Source organism: Chlamydotis macqueenii, chromosome 3, assembly GCF_036417535.1.
Source record: "Chlamydotis macqueenii isolate bChlMac1 chromosome 3, bChlMac1.mat, whole genome shotgun sequence".
NCBI classification, from domain to species: domain Eukaryota; kingdom Metazoa; phylum Chordata; class Aves; order Otidiformes; family Otididae; genus Chlamydotis; species Chlamydotis macqueenii.
This window is the reverse complement of record NC_141558.1, coordinates 93,424,573-93,442,769: the sequence shown is the minus strand read 5'-3', so window position 1 is coordinate 93,442,769 and position 18,197 is coordinate 93,424,573. Positions and strand designations below refer to the sequence as shown.

The 18,197-nt window shown below is 41.6% G+C and overlaps 1 protein-coding gene across 1 annotated transcript; it reads left to right on the top strand.

The window, feature by feature from the left end:
- The first annotated feature begins 11,655 nt into the window (after positions 1-11,655).
- PIGM (phosphatidylinositol glycan anchor biosynthesis class M) lies at positions 11,656-13,564 on the top strand. Its single transcript, XM_010123214.2, has one exon. The coding sequence runs from the start codon at positions 11,656-11,658 to the stop codon at positions 12,919-12,921; it is 1,266 nt and encodes a 421-aa protein (XP_010121516.2). The 3' UTR covers positions 12,922-13,564.
- The last annotated feature ends 4,633 nt before the right edge of the window (positions 13,565-18,197 follow it).

The following is an 18,197-nucleotide window of genomic DNA, read 5'->3' as shown; positions in this document are numbered from 1 at the left end:
GGAAATACACAGTTACCCCAGAAAGCACTTAAATAGTAAGATTCATTGCAAGTAATTTATGCATTTTGTAGAAGCATGACACATAGTTCAACACAATGCTAATTTCACACGGTTCCAGTCCGGGTTGTTCAAGGTACTCTGAAGATTTCTATCATCCTTAAATAGCAAGGTTCCTTGGTAAGTATCAAGTGCTGACTGACTTGGAATTTCTACAGAAATAATTACCTTACAGTTTGTACAAATACAAAGTAGTCTAAATATGGAAAATTACTGTTACTTTCATCGCATCAATATTTCAGCCTAATGTACACCTTACCTACAGGATATTTTTGTGCTGCATTTTTTGGCAGAATCAACTCTTGAAAGATCCATCAAATAAATATCAGATATAGCTGTCCTCTTTCTCTCCAAAGGCAGTCTTTCCTAATCTTCTACTATACACAAAGCAGGATCTACTCTGACACAGGATGATCATTGGCTGAATCTCTACTTACATTTATGCAAAGCTTATGTCAGCAGACCCAAATTCTGGCAACAACCCATCAAACTCAGCAATGTGGCAGTCAGCAAGGACAAATATTGAAATTCAATGGTAACCAGAATGAAGAAGGCCAAACAATACTGAAACAAGTGACGTGCCTGTTGCCAGTTACACTGCAGATACAGAACACTACAGATGAATTGTCTCAAGTCTACAAATGTGGCTTGCCCGAGTTCTCTGCCACAGGTTTACTTTCCTATTGTAAGGGTTTTGCCATTGAAACACCGAGCACTCATACCAACAGAGTCTGCCTTCAACATTTCATTCAGGTGCAGCAGACCTGCAGAGCACAAGGGGCCAGACAGCATCCTTGAGTGTATGTGGGAAGGAGAGCATGCTCCAGCACAGCAAATGGGGAAAAACTGACACACAGATTGATGGCACAGCTGTCGCTTTGAATCAACAGTGAGTGAATAAGCTCTGAAGGCTGAGTGAAGAGACACGTACACAAGGTTGGGGGATTGTATCATTCTATGCAACAAGGAGGTGAGAGAAGGAGAGACGGAACTGTAACTGCTAAAGACAGCACCAAAGGCAGTATGAACTTTGCTAACAGGTAATTATCTCACCACCACCTAAAATCATCAACACAGCAAGAGGCAAAGCTCAAACAGAAAGTATGTTTAAGCAACTAATCCAGCCAACTAACTATCAGGGTTTGAATGAAGAGTAGCTAAATAAATATTTAGGAGACAGAAAACACTAGTCACCAAAAAAAAAAAAAAAAGCTAATTTCCACAGACATCTATTGAAGGATACATCCTGTACAGCTAAGTCTCTAGGACAGTTTCTCCTCAGCTTTGTAGTGCCAAGTACAATAGCATCTTAGCCACTATGCAGAAAGAACAGGACACCACAAAAAGGAATAATAAGGTAGAATTATTACTCAAGGACACTTTTCAAGGAGATCTCCCTGACAGGCTATCTAAGAAAAAGAAAAAAAAAAAAAAAAGGCAACAGCATTAAAAAGACAGGTGCTCATTTTCCTATAAATGTACTTAAATTTTTTTAGGAAAATTGAAGATTCTTTCCCAAAAAAAATATTTAAAGACCATGCCATCCCTAGAAAATAGATGAGGAAAAAATTTAACAACAGTAATACACCATTTAGAAAAATATTTAACCAGTTTTAAATGATTCATGAGATAAAACAGCGAAGCCCTTTATTGGTTAAAGCCAAAAGCACCACAGGTGGCTAAAAGAATGTTTTCCAGAGGGAGTATTTGAAGTTTTACGCAACAGAGAACGAGCATTTTTTCGCAAAACTTTTGGAGGCCGCAGCAAACCCAGATAATCTTCATTCACATTTTTACACACACGGAATATCTGGCTAGCAGTACCAACCACTATCCAGAGCAGTCTTTTATGAGCAAAGCGAACATCTGATTTACGTTCCTTAGGGGTTGGTACTGGGACTGGTGCTGTTCAATATCCTTGTCAGTGACACGGACAGTGCGCTAACGGGCACCCTCAGCAGGTTTGCCAACAACACCAAGCTATGTGGTGCGGATGACACGCTGGAAGGGAGGGATGCCATCCAGAGGGACATTGACAAGCTGGAGGTGGGCCCATGAAAACCTCATGAAGTTCAACCAGGCCAAGTGCAAGGTCCTGCACGTGGGTCAGGGCAATCCCAAGCACAAATACAGGCTGGGTAGAGAAAGGATTGAGAGCAGCCCTGAGGAGAAGGACTTGGGAGTGCTAGTGGACAAGAAGCTCAACATGAGCCAGCAATGTGAATTTGCTGTCCAGAAAGCCAACTGCATCCTGGGCTGCATCAAGACGAGCATGGCCAGCAGGTCGAGGGAGGTGATTCTGCCCCTCTCTACTCTGCTCTGGTGAGCATCCAGCTCTGGAGCTCCCAAAATAAGAAGCACATGGACCTGCTGAAGTAGGTCCAGAGGAGGGCCGTGAAGATGATCAGAGGGCTGGAGCACCTCTCGTATGAGGACAGGCTGAGAGAGTTGGGGCTGTTCAGCCCACAGAAGAGAAGCCTCCGGAGAGACCTTATAGTGCTCTCCTAGTACCTAAAGAGGACTTAGGAGAAAGATCGGGAGAAACATTTTAGCAGCCTGTTGTGATAGGACAAGGGATAATGGTTTTAAAATAGAGGGAGACAGATTCAGATTAGATATTGGGAATTTTTTTTTTTTTTTTTTTTTACAGTGAGGGCGGTAGAACACTGGCACAAGTTGCCCAGAGAGGTGGTAGCTGCCCCACCCTTGGAAACATTCAAGGCCAGGTTGGATGGGGCTCTAAGCAACCTGATCTAGATTAAGAAATCCCTGCTCCTTTCAGAGGGGTTGGACTAGATGACCTTTAACGATCCCTTCCAGCCCAAACAATTCTATGGTTTTATTATTTTTTTAACCCAGACTTTTTCTACTTAGGTAGGCAGAGCTTAGACACACTTGTAAGCAAAGTACAAAAACAGCTTTGGGAAGATGAGAGAATTACCCATGTCTCTACAGACTAGAGCTCCCTAACAGCTGCTACTCTCTCCTCCAGGCTGTTCCTTCTTTCCAGGCAAGGGGAACTAGGAAACCCCACCTGCACTTTCTTCTAGACATCTCCATTCAAGAACAGGAAACCAAACAGAGCGAGCTACTCTCTCTCTCTCTCACACACACACTAGGTGGTAGGACAAGAACCCCTCACCCAAGTGCGTGAGATTTCCCCAAAGAAAGCTAAAAATCATTCAAAGGGAAGTAGGTGTTCCCACCGATCCCCACACTCACTCTGAGCTATGCCGTGTCTTTCCTTTGTTTTCACTGTGACCAGATCAAAACACCATCAAGAAGGGAGAAGGTTGAGAGACTTCATAGTTTTCAAAGTTTGTACCTGGTATTGAAAGCAATGATGTCATCAGGATTATTGACAGAAGAAATATTAAGATGTTTACTGCTGAGAAGGAAAGGCAGCTCTTCATAAGAGTTTTTTGATCACACAATATAAAAGAAATTAAGACACTAACTTCTCTGGTCCATTGATGAGTTTTGACCATGAAGACAAAACCAGGAAACTGCATTATTGATTTTATTAAGTAATTTTAGAAACCTCTTAGTCCTACATAAAATAAATTAACTGCTCAATCTGCAGTAGAGACTTAGAATTCATATTTTTGTCTACTGGGAAAAAAAGCACCACCTCATCCTTGGAAATCATCTGATGCCCAAAAGCATAAGAAATACAGGAGGTAAGGATAGTCTCTACTGTTCATCTCGGCCAACTCTGTGAGATTTAGTTCAAGACTACATCTGTAAGTTGAATTACTTGTTCTTACCTCAGTGAGTTACTGCAAACATGAACACAGCCACAGAACAGAAAAGCCTGATACGCGACAGCTCTGTGTAGCATGCTGGACCACTGCGCCTTCTCAAAGAAGAGATAATTTCTGACCACAGCACTTAAAAGTGATGCTTAGGGTAACATTAATTCCCTGGTGTCTTGAATTTCTGCTGCAGCCCTTCATCTTGCAGGAGCACTAACAGCATCTTTAATAGTCAGTGACCTTTCTTCCAAAGCTTGCAGGAGCACTTGAGAGCTCTGCTCCTCTGGCAAATCTCCAGACAAAATTCCCAACAATTACTCAGTGTAATTGCACAAACCTCTTTTTTTTTTTTCTTTTAAACTAAACAAACAAACAAAAAAAAACCCAACAAACCTCAAACAAAAAACCACAGTGGTTTGGATCAAACTATGAGGTAAGAGCTGGCTTTCCCCCCGTATCGTTCCTTGTCCTCCAAAGTTTACAGAACTATGCTACACAGTACCTCCAGAAGTACGTCCAGAAGACATCCTTAAACCTTTCCAAATCCAGTTGTCCTACCTCTCAGGTAAATCACCTAACACTCACTCTGAAGGACTGCGTATGTTTTCTTAGCAGTTGTGTAAACTAACCCTTTCTCACATTTCCAAATATTTTTTCCAGCAGAAACTCTTAAGAAACAGTATCTGAACTTGTTAACGATGTGTTTTTTAACAAATTTATATGCCCAATCTTATTGCTTACTCTAGTTACACTGAAACATAACATTAAAAGCGACAAACAGAAGTCTATTACAGCTATACAGTTATTTATATTCATCAAACTTGCAACAGAAAAGGAATCATATTTCACTTTTTGCATAGAAACTAGTGTTTATTAGAGAGAATTATACTACCTTTTTTTTTTCTTTGCCTTTCATTCCTGTGCCTTCCATTAAGGTATTTTATTTACTATGTGTTGATGTAACAATAGTTCTTATTTTAGCCCTCTTAACCAGGAGATCAAGGGAACAGAGTGCAGCACAGAAAGACACTCAAGTGGCTGGAAAACGGAGCTGTGGCAGGTTGCGGCTCTCTGCCAGACATTAAAGGACTCGTTAATCAGTACTGTTTCCTTGTACTTTGAGCACAGTAGTCCATAAAACTTGGGTTTGTTTCCCAACCTCTACTGCAGTAGCATAATACCAGACAATATTCAGAAATTACATTCCCACCAACTTTAAGAAAATAGGCATTCAGGTAAAATAGAACTTCCCTACTACAGGAGAAGCAGTAGCACAAATGGTATCTCAACTAGAAAACAAAGTCCAAGGAAGAGGATGGGAAAGACTAAGAGAAGCTATGGCTGCTTCTTCCTCAGCAAAAGGTTTGACCAAAACTCTTTCATGTTCTTGGATCCTGTGGAACCCAACTGTCACCTAAGCTAGAAGAGGCCAAGTTTCGATAGTTTAGCTACCCACAGAAGTGGCTTGTGTTCCAGTGGCAGCTTCTGTTGTTTTAAGGGATGATGATGGCTATGTAACTTCTGGCCTCAATCATAGCTCCTGGAACTTGTGAGTTACAGTCCAGAATACTGCACTTAAAGAACTTATTTATTTGTTTAGCCACTAAGCCAAAGTAATTCAAACCTACTTCTAAACAAATTATTGTTTATTACTACCTCTTATGCCTTTTCATGTCTACGCCTTATCTGTTCTGATAGCGTTAAGAAAAAAAAACAAGCTCAGTAGGAGAGGTCAACATGATTTTCTTTCTATACTTGATGTCTACCTGTCAATCTAAAAAACAAGACCAGAGGTTCAAAATACAGTTTTGTTTCTCATTCGTGTACCTCAATACGATCTCGGGAACTGGGTATTAGTGGAGGTCTCACTGATCTAGAAGGTGGTGGTCTAACTTAGGCTCAGAAGACAGATTTTCCTCCCTCCCACTCCCTTAACTACAAGCTGTCCTTTATATTTGATAAAAGAAGAATTGTGTGAGAAGACCAAAACAAGTATGCTTAAGTTTTGCCTCTTTTCCTCCTTCAAATAACTGGAAAACATTGAATTAAGTGATTATAAAATAAAAATAGACAAAATGTTTCCCTTAATCACTTCAAAATAAAGTATTGTGACTGAACGCCATTTAGGACATTTATGGCTGGCTGCACTGATGAGTAATGGCTTTTGGGCCAAGGGCATCTCAGATGCTGACATGCAAAATCTAAACTCCTCACTTATATAAAGGGTCACAAATATTACTGCTTGAAGAGAGGGTGGATCCCATACATGTCATATTCTCAAGCTCTGCTACCTCATATTTCAGACAGAAAGAGAGGTATTTAAAGATATTTTAAAATGTGGACATTCAGAAAGACACAGCTATTACTCCTTAGGTAGGCTTATTTTTATATATATATAAATGTACAACTTTTTATACATAGTAAATATGTATTTTTATATATACATAGTTTTAGTATATAAATATGTATATACATGTCTATACAATCCTCTAACAGAGACGTCTCCAGTTCTCAATACCTACTGTTTTACTTACACCTTCAAAAATTGTCAAGAAATGATGCCTAACAATTAGATTTAGCCTTTTACAGGCGCTAGAAACTTACACTTTCTGAGTGTGTCGTTGGGCTCTGCACAGTGATCAGAATCAGCAGCCCTGTGCCAGGAACCCTCCAATTTCCAACCATCTCCTAAATACATAATTTGTCATTTGGCTCCAATTTCTCTCCTGCCTGAGCTCTCATCAGTTCTCTCTACGCACTCTTTTGTTAGCTGAAGTAAATAAACAAAAAAAAAAAAAGCAGAGGAAATTTAACTTATTTCTTTGTTGTACACTCTCACTTCTGGAATCCTAATCCACTGGACTGCCTGCCCCATTAGCAAGTGCTATAGCATTGGCATAGCATATAGCTATCTGCTTGGCATTTTAAGTCAGGCAGTGAGAGAGTTGGGCATTGCCCAACTTCGAAGCAGGTAACATCTTTTCATCATACCACACTTCAGATACGCCACTGCCTTAAACCAAAACAGGCCTTTTTTTTTTTTTTTTTTTTTTTGCAATCTCTCCCTAGGCCAGAATCATACTTCAGTGGACTTACTCTCACTAACTAATCTGCCACGTGCATTTTCTCAGCTGTAGTCCTTTTTCTGAAATAGTAATTTTAACAGGTTTTCCTACAGACTAATTTTTATCTAGTACTTATTTTCCCTGAAGGGCTGGCATTTTACCTAGTACACTGACATACAATCAGCATAACCACTGCAAGCAGCACTCCACAAACACCACTTAAAGCATATTGTGCAAAACCATAATGTGGTGGGGAAAAAAAATTCCTTTACAAGTCAAATCACATCCTCTGAACAGCCACATTTTTAGCATAATGTGTGAATAAGGGTACAGATTTATCAAGCAGTGTTAAGTAAAACAAAAAAAAGCTTAAGGGAACAGTGGTGGCCTTATATGTATAATAGTGATTTTTCTCCTGTGACAAGTTCTAATGTGTTTTTTCATCTTATTTTTACAAAACCTCCTGTATTGTTCATTCCAGTATTAAAACAGAACTGAACACTTTATTATATAATCTTAACCATACTTCCCTTTTTGCCAATAATATCTAAAGTTCAACACACTACAGATATTTGAAAGGCATCAATTATATTTGTGAAAACAATGTTTTATCAAGCCCAAAATATCTAACAGAAGCGTTAGTCATTTTTTCTACCAAATTTCATGAGCTGCAAGAAACAGATTGTACTAATCACCTTATCAAAAATTTACTGTCAGTTTATAAATATGTTAAGCAGGACTATTTCTAGTGTAAGGAAACATTCTTGATTCAAAGCCCAAGAAAATTAAAAGGGAACTCAAATAAATTACAGCACAGCAGTCTCCCCTTTCAGAAGTCTGAAGACCAGACACTAGCTATTGTCCAAGATTGTCGTTCCTACATAACTTAAACACTCAGCTTTCCTAACACCTTTTACACATATAGACTTATGTCACAGCACACATACAATAAGACAATTTATTAAAAAAAAATTATTGGTCATTATGATCAAATTTTATCTCCTAACTCAAAAACAAAAATCACAACGTATAGAAATTATTAAGTTAGGTAACTGCAGAAGAGACTTGCATGAGAAGTGCCTCACTCCCAGACCTCAGTAGAATGAGCTGAAATATGGCATGTGAAACGATCCTTCGACTGCCTTTCTCCTATGAAGCCTCCTACTGCTCTTCCTTCCGTAACTTTTCAGATATTTAAGCTCATTTAGCCTCCTAGGCCACGTGAATCTTAGTAAGGCTCTCACCTCTGCAACTCAACACTTGTTCTCTCTTTCCTTGCCCCGCTACCAACCTTGCATGTCTCCCTTATATTACTTTATATTACCAACTTATTACTTATATTACCAACCTGCATGTCTCCCTTATATTACTTTAAAGCACTGATACCAGACTCATCTTCTAATTTATTGTCAACTTGTTCACACTCCTTCACTAGCCTCCTTATTCTCCTTCAAGTTCTCAAATGTCATCTGTTAGTTTCTCCAATATGCAGTCATACCGTATCCATCAGATTTTGTTTTTAACCATACATTCATATTTGCTCATCAATGAAAGCAGTCTCAGCTTATCCCTCCTCAAAACTAACCTTCTACCATAGTAAAACCTGTAGGAAAGCCCTGAAAGGCAAGTATGTGACCAACTGTGATGACCGCTCCTGACTGACCAGCTTGTCACTCTCTCCTTCACTCACCAGCCGTCACCCTCCAGTTGTGCCTTCGTTTTCAGATGGTAAAGACTTCCATTAGGCCATAGAGCACTTTGCATAAGAAAGCTCCAGTTTCATTGTCCTCACACTGATACTATTGCTGTGTAAATCCTAACTAATGACAGGGTATGTGAGGTAGTTTCTAGAATATATGTCCAGGTGATGCTGAAGTAGTCTTTATTATGGAAGATGAAGATGTGAGAAGTAACATTTCAGATCAGGCTTATCATCCCCCCTCATGAGTATGCAACAGAAGCACATAAAGATGTGACCCCAGTTTATAAAATATCTGATGGTACCGTTCTTGAGACCGTGTAAACCAAGTGCATGGTAGCTAATGGAAGAAACTCCTGTTTATACACATGTGCATATGTATTTATGCACTCCTATTTAGTTAATATTTTATGCATGGTTATGACTGACTCCACACTTTTCTTCATACTGTTTGTATCTTCATGTGCACGAGAATCAATCAGCTTCGGTCCCAGCAGTTCTATCAGTTTTTACCTCCTAGCATTTTCTAAAAGTGGGTCCTGGTGGCTTGTATAAATAAAAACAGCACTTTACAGGAACAACAGATTTATAACTTTAATAAGACTGCCCTCCTTCCTGCATTAAAGTTTACAGTACACGACAAATCAGGTTAAGCAAGCTGGTATCAAATCTGAAGCCAAACACATTTTTGAGCTAAACCTTAATTCTCTGAAGAGCTTCAAGCTAACTTTCAAAATGTTAAATTATTGATAAGGAAAATAAATTCTTTTTCCAGCTCAGGCAATGTCATACAGTCACAGGATATATATAACAACAGCTAAGGTAGCTTTTCTGTTTTATTAACTTCACAACCCTTTAGAATTAAATTACCTAGCCCTTCCCTTTTAGAATCCAGATAAACAGTCACTACAGACAACTTCACAACTTCTATTAACCTCAGATGAGAATAAAAGATTTTTCTGAAAACAGACCATCAGAAACAGACAAAAAACATTTGAGAAACCCGCAAACTCCTAAGTTTATTTACTAAACTAGTATTATTTAACCAATATCATTAAACTTAGACATTTCAGCAAATAAACTGCACTGCATTCTGTTCTGACAAGAAACAGCTTCCTCAAAGGATCTGCAATAATAAAACATATTCCAACCAAAGAAGCAAGAGAAGAATAATAAACAATCCTTGGAGGAATAGCCAGATGGCAAGAACAGTTCTTTGTGAGCAATAACCTTCCTGAAACAAAAAACTTAAAGAGTATTTACATACACACTTTCACTTAGACTTGTAGTTTCATGGACTATCAAGTGATTTTAATCCCAGTGATTTCATTAAGTTTCTATCTCCTAGCTTTTCCACAGAATATCTTGGGCACAACAGAGGATAAGGTGATGTATCCTTCTGTAAAGGTATCTCAACCATTATAGTATAAGATACACAAAAGAAGAAAGATAAAATGATGTTACCAATCTTTCCTGTTCTGAAGTAGAACAGCAGCAGTGAATAAGCAATTACTTACAAAGGAGCAACAACCACCCTCACACTCTATCCCCAAAACACCCTAACCATCAGGTTTAGGACTTAATGATGTCATCTGGTGAGTTAACGGAGAGGTCTCTTGAAGTCTCCTATTGAAGATGTCCAGTTTAGTATATGATATGTAAATATGTGTTGACCTATAGAGACAAGAGGAAAAATTGATTCTCCCATTGGACACCTCAGCCTATACGCCATTATATTATTATGCAAAGTAAAAGTCTTAACAGATAAAAATGAATAGCTGTGTGCACAAACAGAACTGTATTTTGTCCCCTGAATAGTCTACCAGTTTGGACACCTTCCAAGACTTCTGTGCCAAATACAAAAAAATCTGCTCCCAGTTCTCTGATGAGTGTACCCAGAACAGAGAAAAAGCAGATTCTTTTCTGTAAGCGACGTGAGCCAGCAATGCTGCATCTCCCAAAATATTCCCAAATGAAACCATTCAGCAAAAAGAATGCTGTTGCAATTAACTGCTAAACAAGCAAAAGCACATTTTTTGATGAATGCAGCATCTCTGAAAAAAACCCCTACTCAGTTCTCGCATGAAACTCACAATACTGGTAAGAAATATCTGTTTCTCAGTCAGAAATGTTAGCTACAGTCTATAGCAAACATCCAGACAGGAAAGCTATTTGAAAAACATACAAAAAAACCCCCTCAAAATACAGTGGAAATAATTTATTTGTTGTAAGTAACTTCTTCTAAGCTCTGATTTTTATGGTATTGTTTCTGACCTAAGTAAACGAGAAATTTGCTGCGGAAGGAAGCTTACCTAAGTGCTTTAGAGAGAGTTCATACCTCTAGGCACAACACAGCCATGTGGAGAAGGTAAATAACAGATGTTATTTTTCCTTCTTCTTCTTACTTAACTACTACCGCACACGTTGCCCCTCTCTCCGTAGAGCCTCGCAGCTTTGAGCTGCTCCCCGCCCCGGCGAGGGTGCAGGAGCAGCAGCATTGCGGGCGGCGAGGCCCCGCAGCCCTCCCTGCACCCCTTGGCAAACGCGCCCACCCCCTAGTAAGGCTCTGAGCCAGCGCTGCGGGCCGCCGCAGTCCAGCGGAATAACCTGCAACCCGCAACGCCCCGGCTCAAACGCGGCCGGGGCCCGCAGGCCTCCCCCCTTCCGCAGGTGCAGTAATCCGGGCGCGCAGGGAGAGCAGAGCCCGCGGCGCTTCCCCTCCCCACGTCCCGCAGCCTCAGGGGGTGCAGGACACGCAGGCTCCCCGCCCAGACCGGCGGGAGAGGAGTGGGAAAGCAGCTGCCGCGGCGGGGACCCGCGGGGAGCCCACCCCCGCCTCCTCGGGCAGTCCCGCCTGCGGACACCGCCGCGGCCGCGCCCTCCTGCCCCGACCAGGGCAACGGCTTCAGGGCCCACAGCACGCAGGCGCCGCCCGACAAGGGCCGCATGCGTGGTGCCGCTTCCCCCCCCACCATCGCCGCGCACGGGCGGAAGGCAGGAGCGGGCTCGGCTGGCTGTGCTCCGGCGGCGGGGGGACGGGCGGGCCGGCCCGTTCCGCACGCCTGGCGCGGGAACGGCAATGGGGATGGGGTGGCCAGGGGTGGGCGCCACGCTGGGCGCGGCGCTGCTGGCGAGGCTGGGCCTGGTGCTGTACGGCCTGCATCAGGACGGGGCCATGCGGGTGCGGTACACCGACGTCGACTACCGGGTGTTCACCGACGCGGCACGGCTGGTGACCGAGGGGCGGTCGCCCTACCGGCGGGCCACCTACCGCTACACCCCGCTCCTGGCCTGGCTCCTCACCCCCAACGTCTGCCTTACCGAGGTCTTCGGGAAGCTGCTCTTCGTGGCGGGGGACCTGGCGGCTGCCGCCGTCGCTTACCGGGCCCTGCGGTGCCGCGGGGCCGCCGCCGGCCCGGCCTGCGGGTGCTGTGCCGCCGCCTGGCTCTTCAACCCTCTGCCCATGGCCGTCTCCAGCCGGGGCAACGCGGAGGCCCTGGTGGCACTGCTGGTGCTCGCCACCCTGTACTTTGTGGAGAGGGGGAGCGTAGGGAAGGCCGCGGTCTGCTACGGGCTGGCTGTGCACATGAAAATCTACCCCCTGACCTACGCGCTGCCCATTGCACTCCACCTGCAGAGCGGGTGGCGCAGTGGCGAAGGGACAGCAGGTACCGGCCGTGACAAAAAAGCAAAGTTCACATTTGTAGGGTATCTCTGGCAGCTTTTTGTAAAGATGCTGAACCGCGACGTGCTGCTTTTTGGAGCAGTTACTGGATCTGTGCTGGCTGCTTTGACCCTTGTGTTCTATCACCTCTATGGCTGGGAGTTTTTGGAGCATGCCTACCTCTACCACCTGACCAGGAGGGATATCCGTCATAACTTCTCTCCCTATTTCTACATGTTGTACTTAACTGCAGAGAGCAAATGGAGTTTTGCCCTTGGACTGGCAGCTTTCCTGCCCCAGCTGCTTTTGCTCCTGGTTGTGTCCATAGCATTTTACAGTGACCTCGCCTTCTGTTGTTTCCTGCACACTGCTATTTTTGTGACTTTTAACAAAGTATGCACATCCCAGTACTTTGTCTGGTATCTCTGCCTTTTGCCCCTCGTAATGCCCCGTGTTAAGATGTCCTGGCGTCGTGGTGTACTGCTTCTCTTTCTGTGGTTTGTTGGACAAGGCCTGTGGCTCATTCCCGCGTACTTTCTGGAGTTTAAAGGATACAACACTTTTTTACTTATATGGTTGGCAAGCTTGCTTTTCCTTTTTATTAATAGCTTCATACTTTTTCAGATTATTTCACATTATCAAAGAGAAGGACAAGTTGCAAAAAAACTCAAACAACAATAATAAACAGGCCAAAATCCAGGAACAGAACAACTGTTTGGCAAGGCTTTTCGTACCAGCAGCACTTTGTTAATACGTGTACATTTTACTAAAGTACATGGTGTGTAAATGACACTTGGTCAGGGCCGTGAGGGCACTGATTCGTCTTCATTGCCCTGGGCAGCACCAGTCCTGCCCTGAGCAGTGTTTGCAGGTGTACCTGTCACCCACATGGACCTTGAAACTGTGCTGTGACCTTCTCTCCAGCCCTGTCTCCTGCTGCTCCTGATGGGAATCGCTGGAAGGACCCTGGACCAGTTCGTCACTTGCCATGTCTGGGGGCTGTGGGTGGACTCTGTTACCAGCACCCATCTCCGCCTGCCATCTCCAGACACAGCGTGACTGCGCCCTTGTCAGTGAGGGTATGGCCTGTGCCGGGGTCACCCTCTGCTCCTGCTTGTACCTCCTTGTGGAGCAGCCCCACTCTCCTTACTACCTGGCACCTTTTACTCAGTGTTACTTGACTTGTTGAGGACTGTGGCCTCTGTGTAGGAAAACACAGTAGATTATAAAGGGATGTCTGAGTTTCAGTCTTGTACATTCCAGTAAGTGGGTGGGGTGTTTTGCAAGGGTTAAGCTAATGAATAAATACAAGGCAGTCACTTAATATGTACACTGGGATTTATTTTTTCTTTTCACAGTCACATTTTAGCTATACAGTGTTTGTGGCCTGTACCTGTTGGGTTTTTTTTCAGTGAAGTAGGAAAAATGGTTATTTCATACAAGTCATTCACTCCTTGAAACTCTTAAGAGATTTTACAGTTCAGATATGCCTGCTCATTCAGATACTTACTTTTACCTTTTCAGTGCTCCTTGAATTTTTGAAAAGATTTATTCCCCTTGCCAGGGAGGAAGATTTTTTCCAAATACCTGTCTTGGATCACAGAGATGTATAAAGCAAAAATATTTGTGTTCCTTGCTGCTACAGTCTAAAAAAAAAAGGTCACTGCTTTAACCTGCAGTTAATTAACAGTTATTGTGGAAGTTAACTCCACTGTTAATTTTGCAAATGCAAAGAGTCAAAGTACAGCTAGAATGGCACCTGTGTCCCAAAAGCACTAGAGTTTATACCAAAAAGTAATTAGAAATGTAGTTTCTCAGTAGTTCAATATCTCTACTATTAAAAACAATTGAAAAAGAAAAAGGAGTTGAGGAAGTAGAGCAGTTGCCAGAAGAAAAGGAAAGTTTTAAAAACAGGAAGCTCTACAACCTGTCAAAATGAGGTATTTATTCCCAGATGAGACACAACAAGATGTGGAATTGAGTGTCAGGTGAGAGGAGTTGACAGCCATTTTGGAGTCAATACTGTCCTCAGGGATATCCTGCAAGAGGTCTGGTGCACACAGCCCTTGACAGAGCTGGAAACTGGCAATGTATTTTTTAATAAAATCTTGATTTTAAGTAGGTGTATGCCAAATTTAAGATTTTTCATATTTACCCTAGCTTTTAGTCACATCCTATGGGAAAGTGAAACCCTTAGAGTGTAACATGGAGCAGAGATTCAAGGTAAAATAGCTTCAACTATTTGGTGTGATTCCCAGTGTTTTCAGTGGGAAAGGCTGTGGTCAAGCGGGTTTGCCTTCCAGGTTCATGCTTGCCATGCTGCCTCTCTAAATCCTACATTCTCCTGAGGTAGTCCTCTGCCCCAGGACTGCAGTTGTTCACTGGCTTTTTTACATACAGGGTTTTCTTTCCTGCTTGTGGTTCTACCTCATGAGGCTGAATTGCAGTGTTTTGATCTGCGAATCTTTCCAATTGACATGGTTATGTGAAAGGAGAAGCCCGTCAGCGCCAACGGCGCAGAGCCAGATGGCATGTTTTCCGGAGCTATGAAGTTGTGCTTACACCACTCTGGCCCAATTCAGCTGTTCTGATGTTGTATTAGGAGGAAGGATGATTTCCCTGCTTGGAGCAGTGTGGGGTGGTTCTGTTCCCAGCTGGGAAGGCATTTTGGTTTCCCCCCCGATGGTTTGCACGCATTTTTTGTGTGCTATGAGTGTCTGAACAGAAAGTGTCCCCTGAGGTTTTATTTTCTGAAGTAGTTTGACATGCCCAGTTAGTGTTTCACCAGCAGGCTGAAAAGGCTCTTCCGTGCTGATACCTCTATTCATCCCATCCCAGCAGGCAGGTAGTAGCTTGTTTTCCCTTGCAACTGATCATCCGTTACCCATTATACATTTTTTTCTGTTGCAAATAGCATGTTTTCTTCCTCCAAAGCAATGTTTCGTATTTCTTTAACAGACCTAACTATGCTGTATCCAGACCTTTCCACTCCCCAATTTTTTTTTCCCTCCTGTTGGCAAAGAAAGCAAATGAAAGCCAAAGTGCATTTCCAGCTTCAAAAACTTCTCAAAAAAGAAGGTGTTTCAAGTTACTGTGTTCATGACAGAATTGTAATATTGTTTTTTAGATAAAAAGTAATTTCCTTCTGACAAATACATTCCTGAGTCATTAATAGCTAAATTATTTTGAGGCCTTCAGAAGGCCAGTTCTGTGGCAACAGGGCCGGAAGAGTACCTTCCTTTTGCAGGTCAATACCAGCCCTTCAGTGAAGGTTTGAGGAAGTCACGCATCAATAAGTTATAAAAAGGCTTTGCATTCATCAATTTAATAATCCATAGAATCATAGAATCTTTCAGTTTGGAAAAGACCTCCAAGATCATCAAGTCCAACCATCATCTTAAGACCACCATGCCCACTAAACCATGTCCCAAAGTGCCATGTCTACACATTCTTTGAACACCTCCAGGGATGGTGACTCCACCACTTCCTTGGGCAGTCTGTTCCAGTGCCTGACCACTTGTTCAGTAAAGAAATTTTTCCTAATATCCAGTCTAAACCTCCCCTGCTGCAACTTGAAGCCATTTCCTCTCATCCTATCTCTAGTTACTTGGGAGAAGAGACCAACACCTGCCTCCCTACAACCTCCTTTCAGGTGGCTGTAGAGAGTGATGAGGTCTCCCCTCAGACTCCTCTTCTCTAGACTAAAGAGGTGAATCTCATACTAGACTCATTCAGTATGAGTCTCTCTTTTTACAGTTGCTGTTTTGTGAGTAAGCTAGTCACCCAAATGTGTTAGGGATTTGGAAATAATTCAGTGACTCATAAAAAGCTGAATGGGAGAAATGAACTGGAAGAGGTGAACAGGAGAGATATTTGAGAGTTTAGATCTTGCAAATCGGTTTACATAGTTAAATGAGATTCAATAACTTTATTCACTGATAAAAAGCATTTCGTCAAAATAATTGTAGCTGAGTGCAGAACAAGTTATAATTCATGAACAAGTCATGATGATTAATTATAATGCCCTTAAAATTTACCAGATTCATTTCCTATGGAACATTTATTGCTTTTGATGGTGTTCAAATTCTTTTGCTTAAAAATTTTATGTCCATTTATATTTTGATAATTAGGAACTGAAGTTTCTGAATGGTAGCTTTCATTCCCTGTCATGGGTTGCAAAATTGTAATGCTGTCTTTCTTTTTTAAAAAAGGTTGAAGTGCCGGATGAAATGTGTCTTATTTGTTCAAATTTTACAGATTGCACTGAAACCAGCCCTGAAGTACAAAGTGCAAGATGTGAAAGACAAAGTGAAAAGAAGAAAATAAATATCAAGACAAATAACATTTTTGCCTTGCTTTTTACACTGTAGTGTCTAGTCCAAAGGCTCATGGCTGGATTCGCTGGTGACTTTCATCAAAGCTTCAGCGTTTAACAGTGATTCGCTGTAACATTTATAAATGGAATTACTCAATGACAAGGTCAACAAAAATATAGTAATGAATGGTTCATTAAGTTTTAGTATGAACATGCTAAAATGCCATCTCTTACATAATAACCATGTGCTTGGTCCTTATTAGGTAACTGCCCTGCCAGTGTCACTAGCATTGTATTGACTCCTGGAATAGTAAAGGCAGCAATTACGTGCTCTAAACTGAGCTAATCAGTTTTCTTTTTCAAAGAAACCTTGAAGCTTTTATATTTTACAGCAAGGGGAAACTCCAACATTTTTTTCCTGAGGTTTTATAGAAAAAGCAAATGTTAAAGACAGTAAATAATGAGCAAATTGTTACCTTTTTTTAGCTGAGAAGAATGAGGCATCTATTTTTAAAGAGCTGCAGAAATGCATAGTGAACACATGGAACTAAAAAAGTATATTCTTGATATATTTCCCAAACACAGCTGCAGAATGCATATCCTAATGATAGCACCATTATGAAATATGTTTATCCTGAACTTAGGACAAATCCTTTACTCAGACTGAAACCCTACGGCTGGTGCAACTTGCTTGCTCAAGGATGTGTTTATGTGCACTAATATGCACAAATCTAAACATTTACCTGCGCATGCACAGACAAAAAGAAAAGTCCCAGTCAAAACACCTTTGAATAACTGATTTTTCAGAGCTGCCCCCTGTAAAACAGATTTCTTAAATGCTTCTTATATTCAGCACGCAAAATCTCAAGTGACTCTAAAACTTGAATCACATAAATTTTAATGCACATGAAAGCATATGCAGCAGGGATCTTGCATTATAACAGGCACGTTCAAGAAACAACTAATTCTGACTGTATTTGAAGGTGCACATTTCACCAGTATCCTGATTTCTTTGTCGCAACAATTTGCACTGGTCACAGTGTAGGAAGCATGCTTCAGTCTTTATGCATGATGAATGAGTTTAGAGACCTACATTTTGTATTAGTAAAAATATTGCAAAGTTTAAAATGTCTCTTGTTGAAGCACCACCATTGTTGGGGTTTTTGGTTTTTTTTTTAAAATTACATTACTTTTCTGTAAGAATGTTAAAAAATCCATGCAATAAATCCATGGAATCCATGCAGTTGCAATCCATCCATCCATTTTCTCATTGGATGCTGTCCATTAAATACAAAGACCAAAATTTGTCCTTTTTTATATAAGGTATAAGTCCATAGTAACTTATGTCAGTAGAATTCCTCATGACCTTCTTTTCTGGCACATGCTGAGGCAGGCATGGGCTTCTGCAGAAACAAGAGGTTACTTCTTGAAGGAAATCTTACTTCATGCATAGATCAAGCTTTAGCTTCAACTTTTTCTTACTCTTAGAGCTTAACTTTGCGTCTTTAACATTCTTTTCAGATAAAACATTTCATACGTACAGAAATGACAGATCCTCACTGTTTTCTGTGGAAAATGGTGGGGAGGCAAGCTAGAACATCTGTGGAAGAAATATCTAAAGGAAGTGTCTGTATCTGATTAT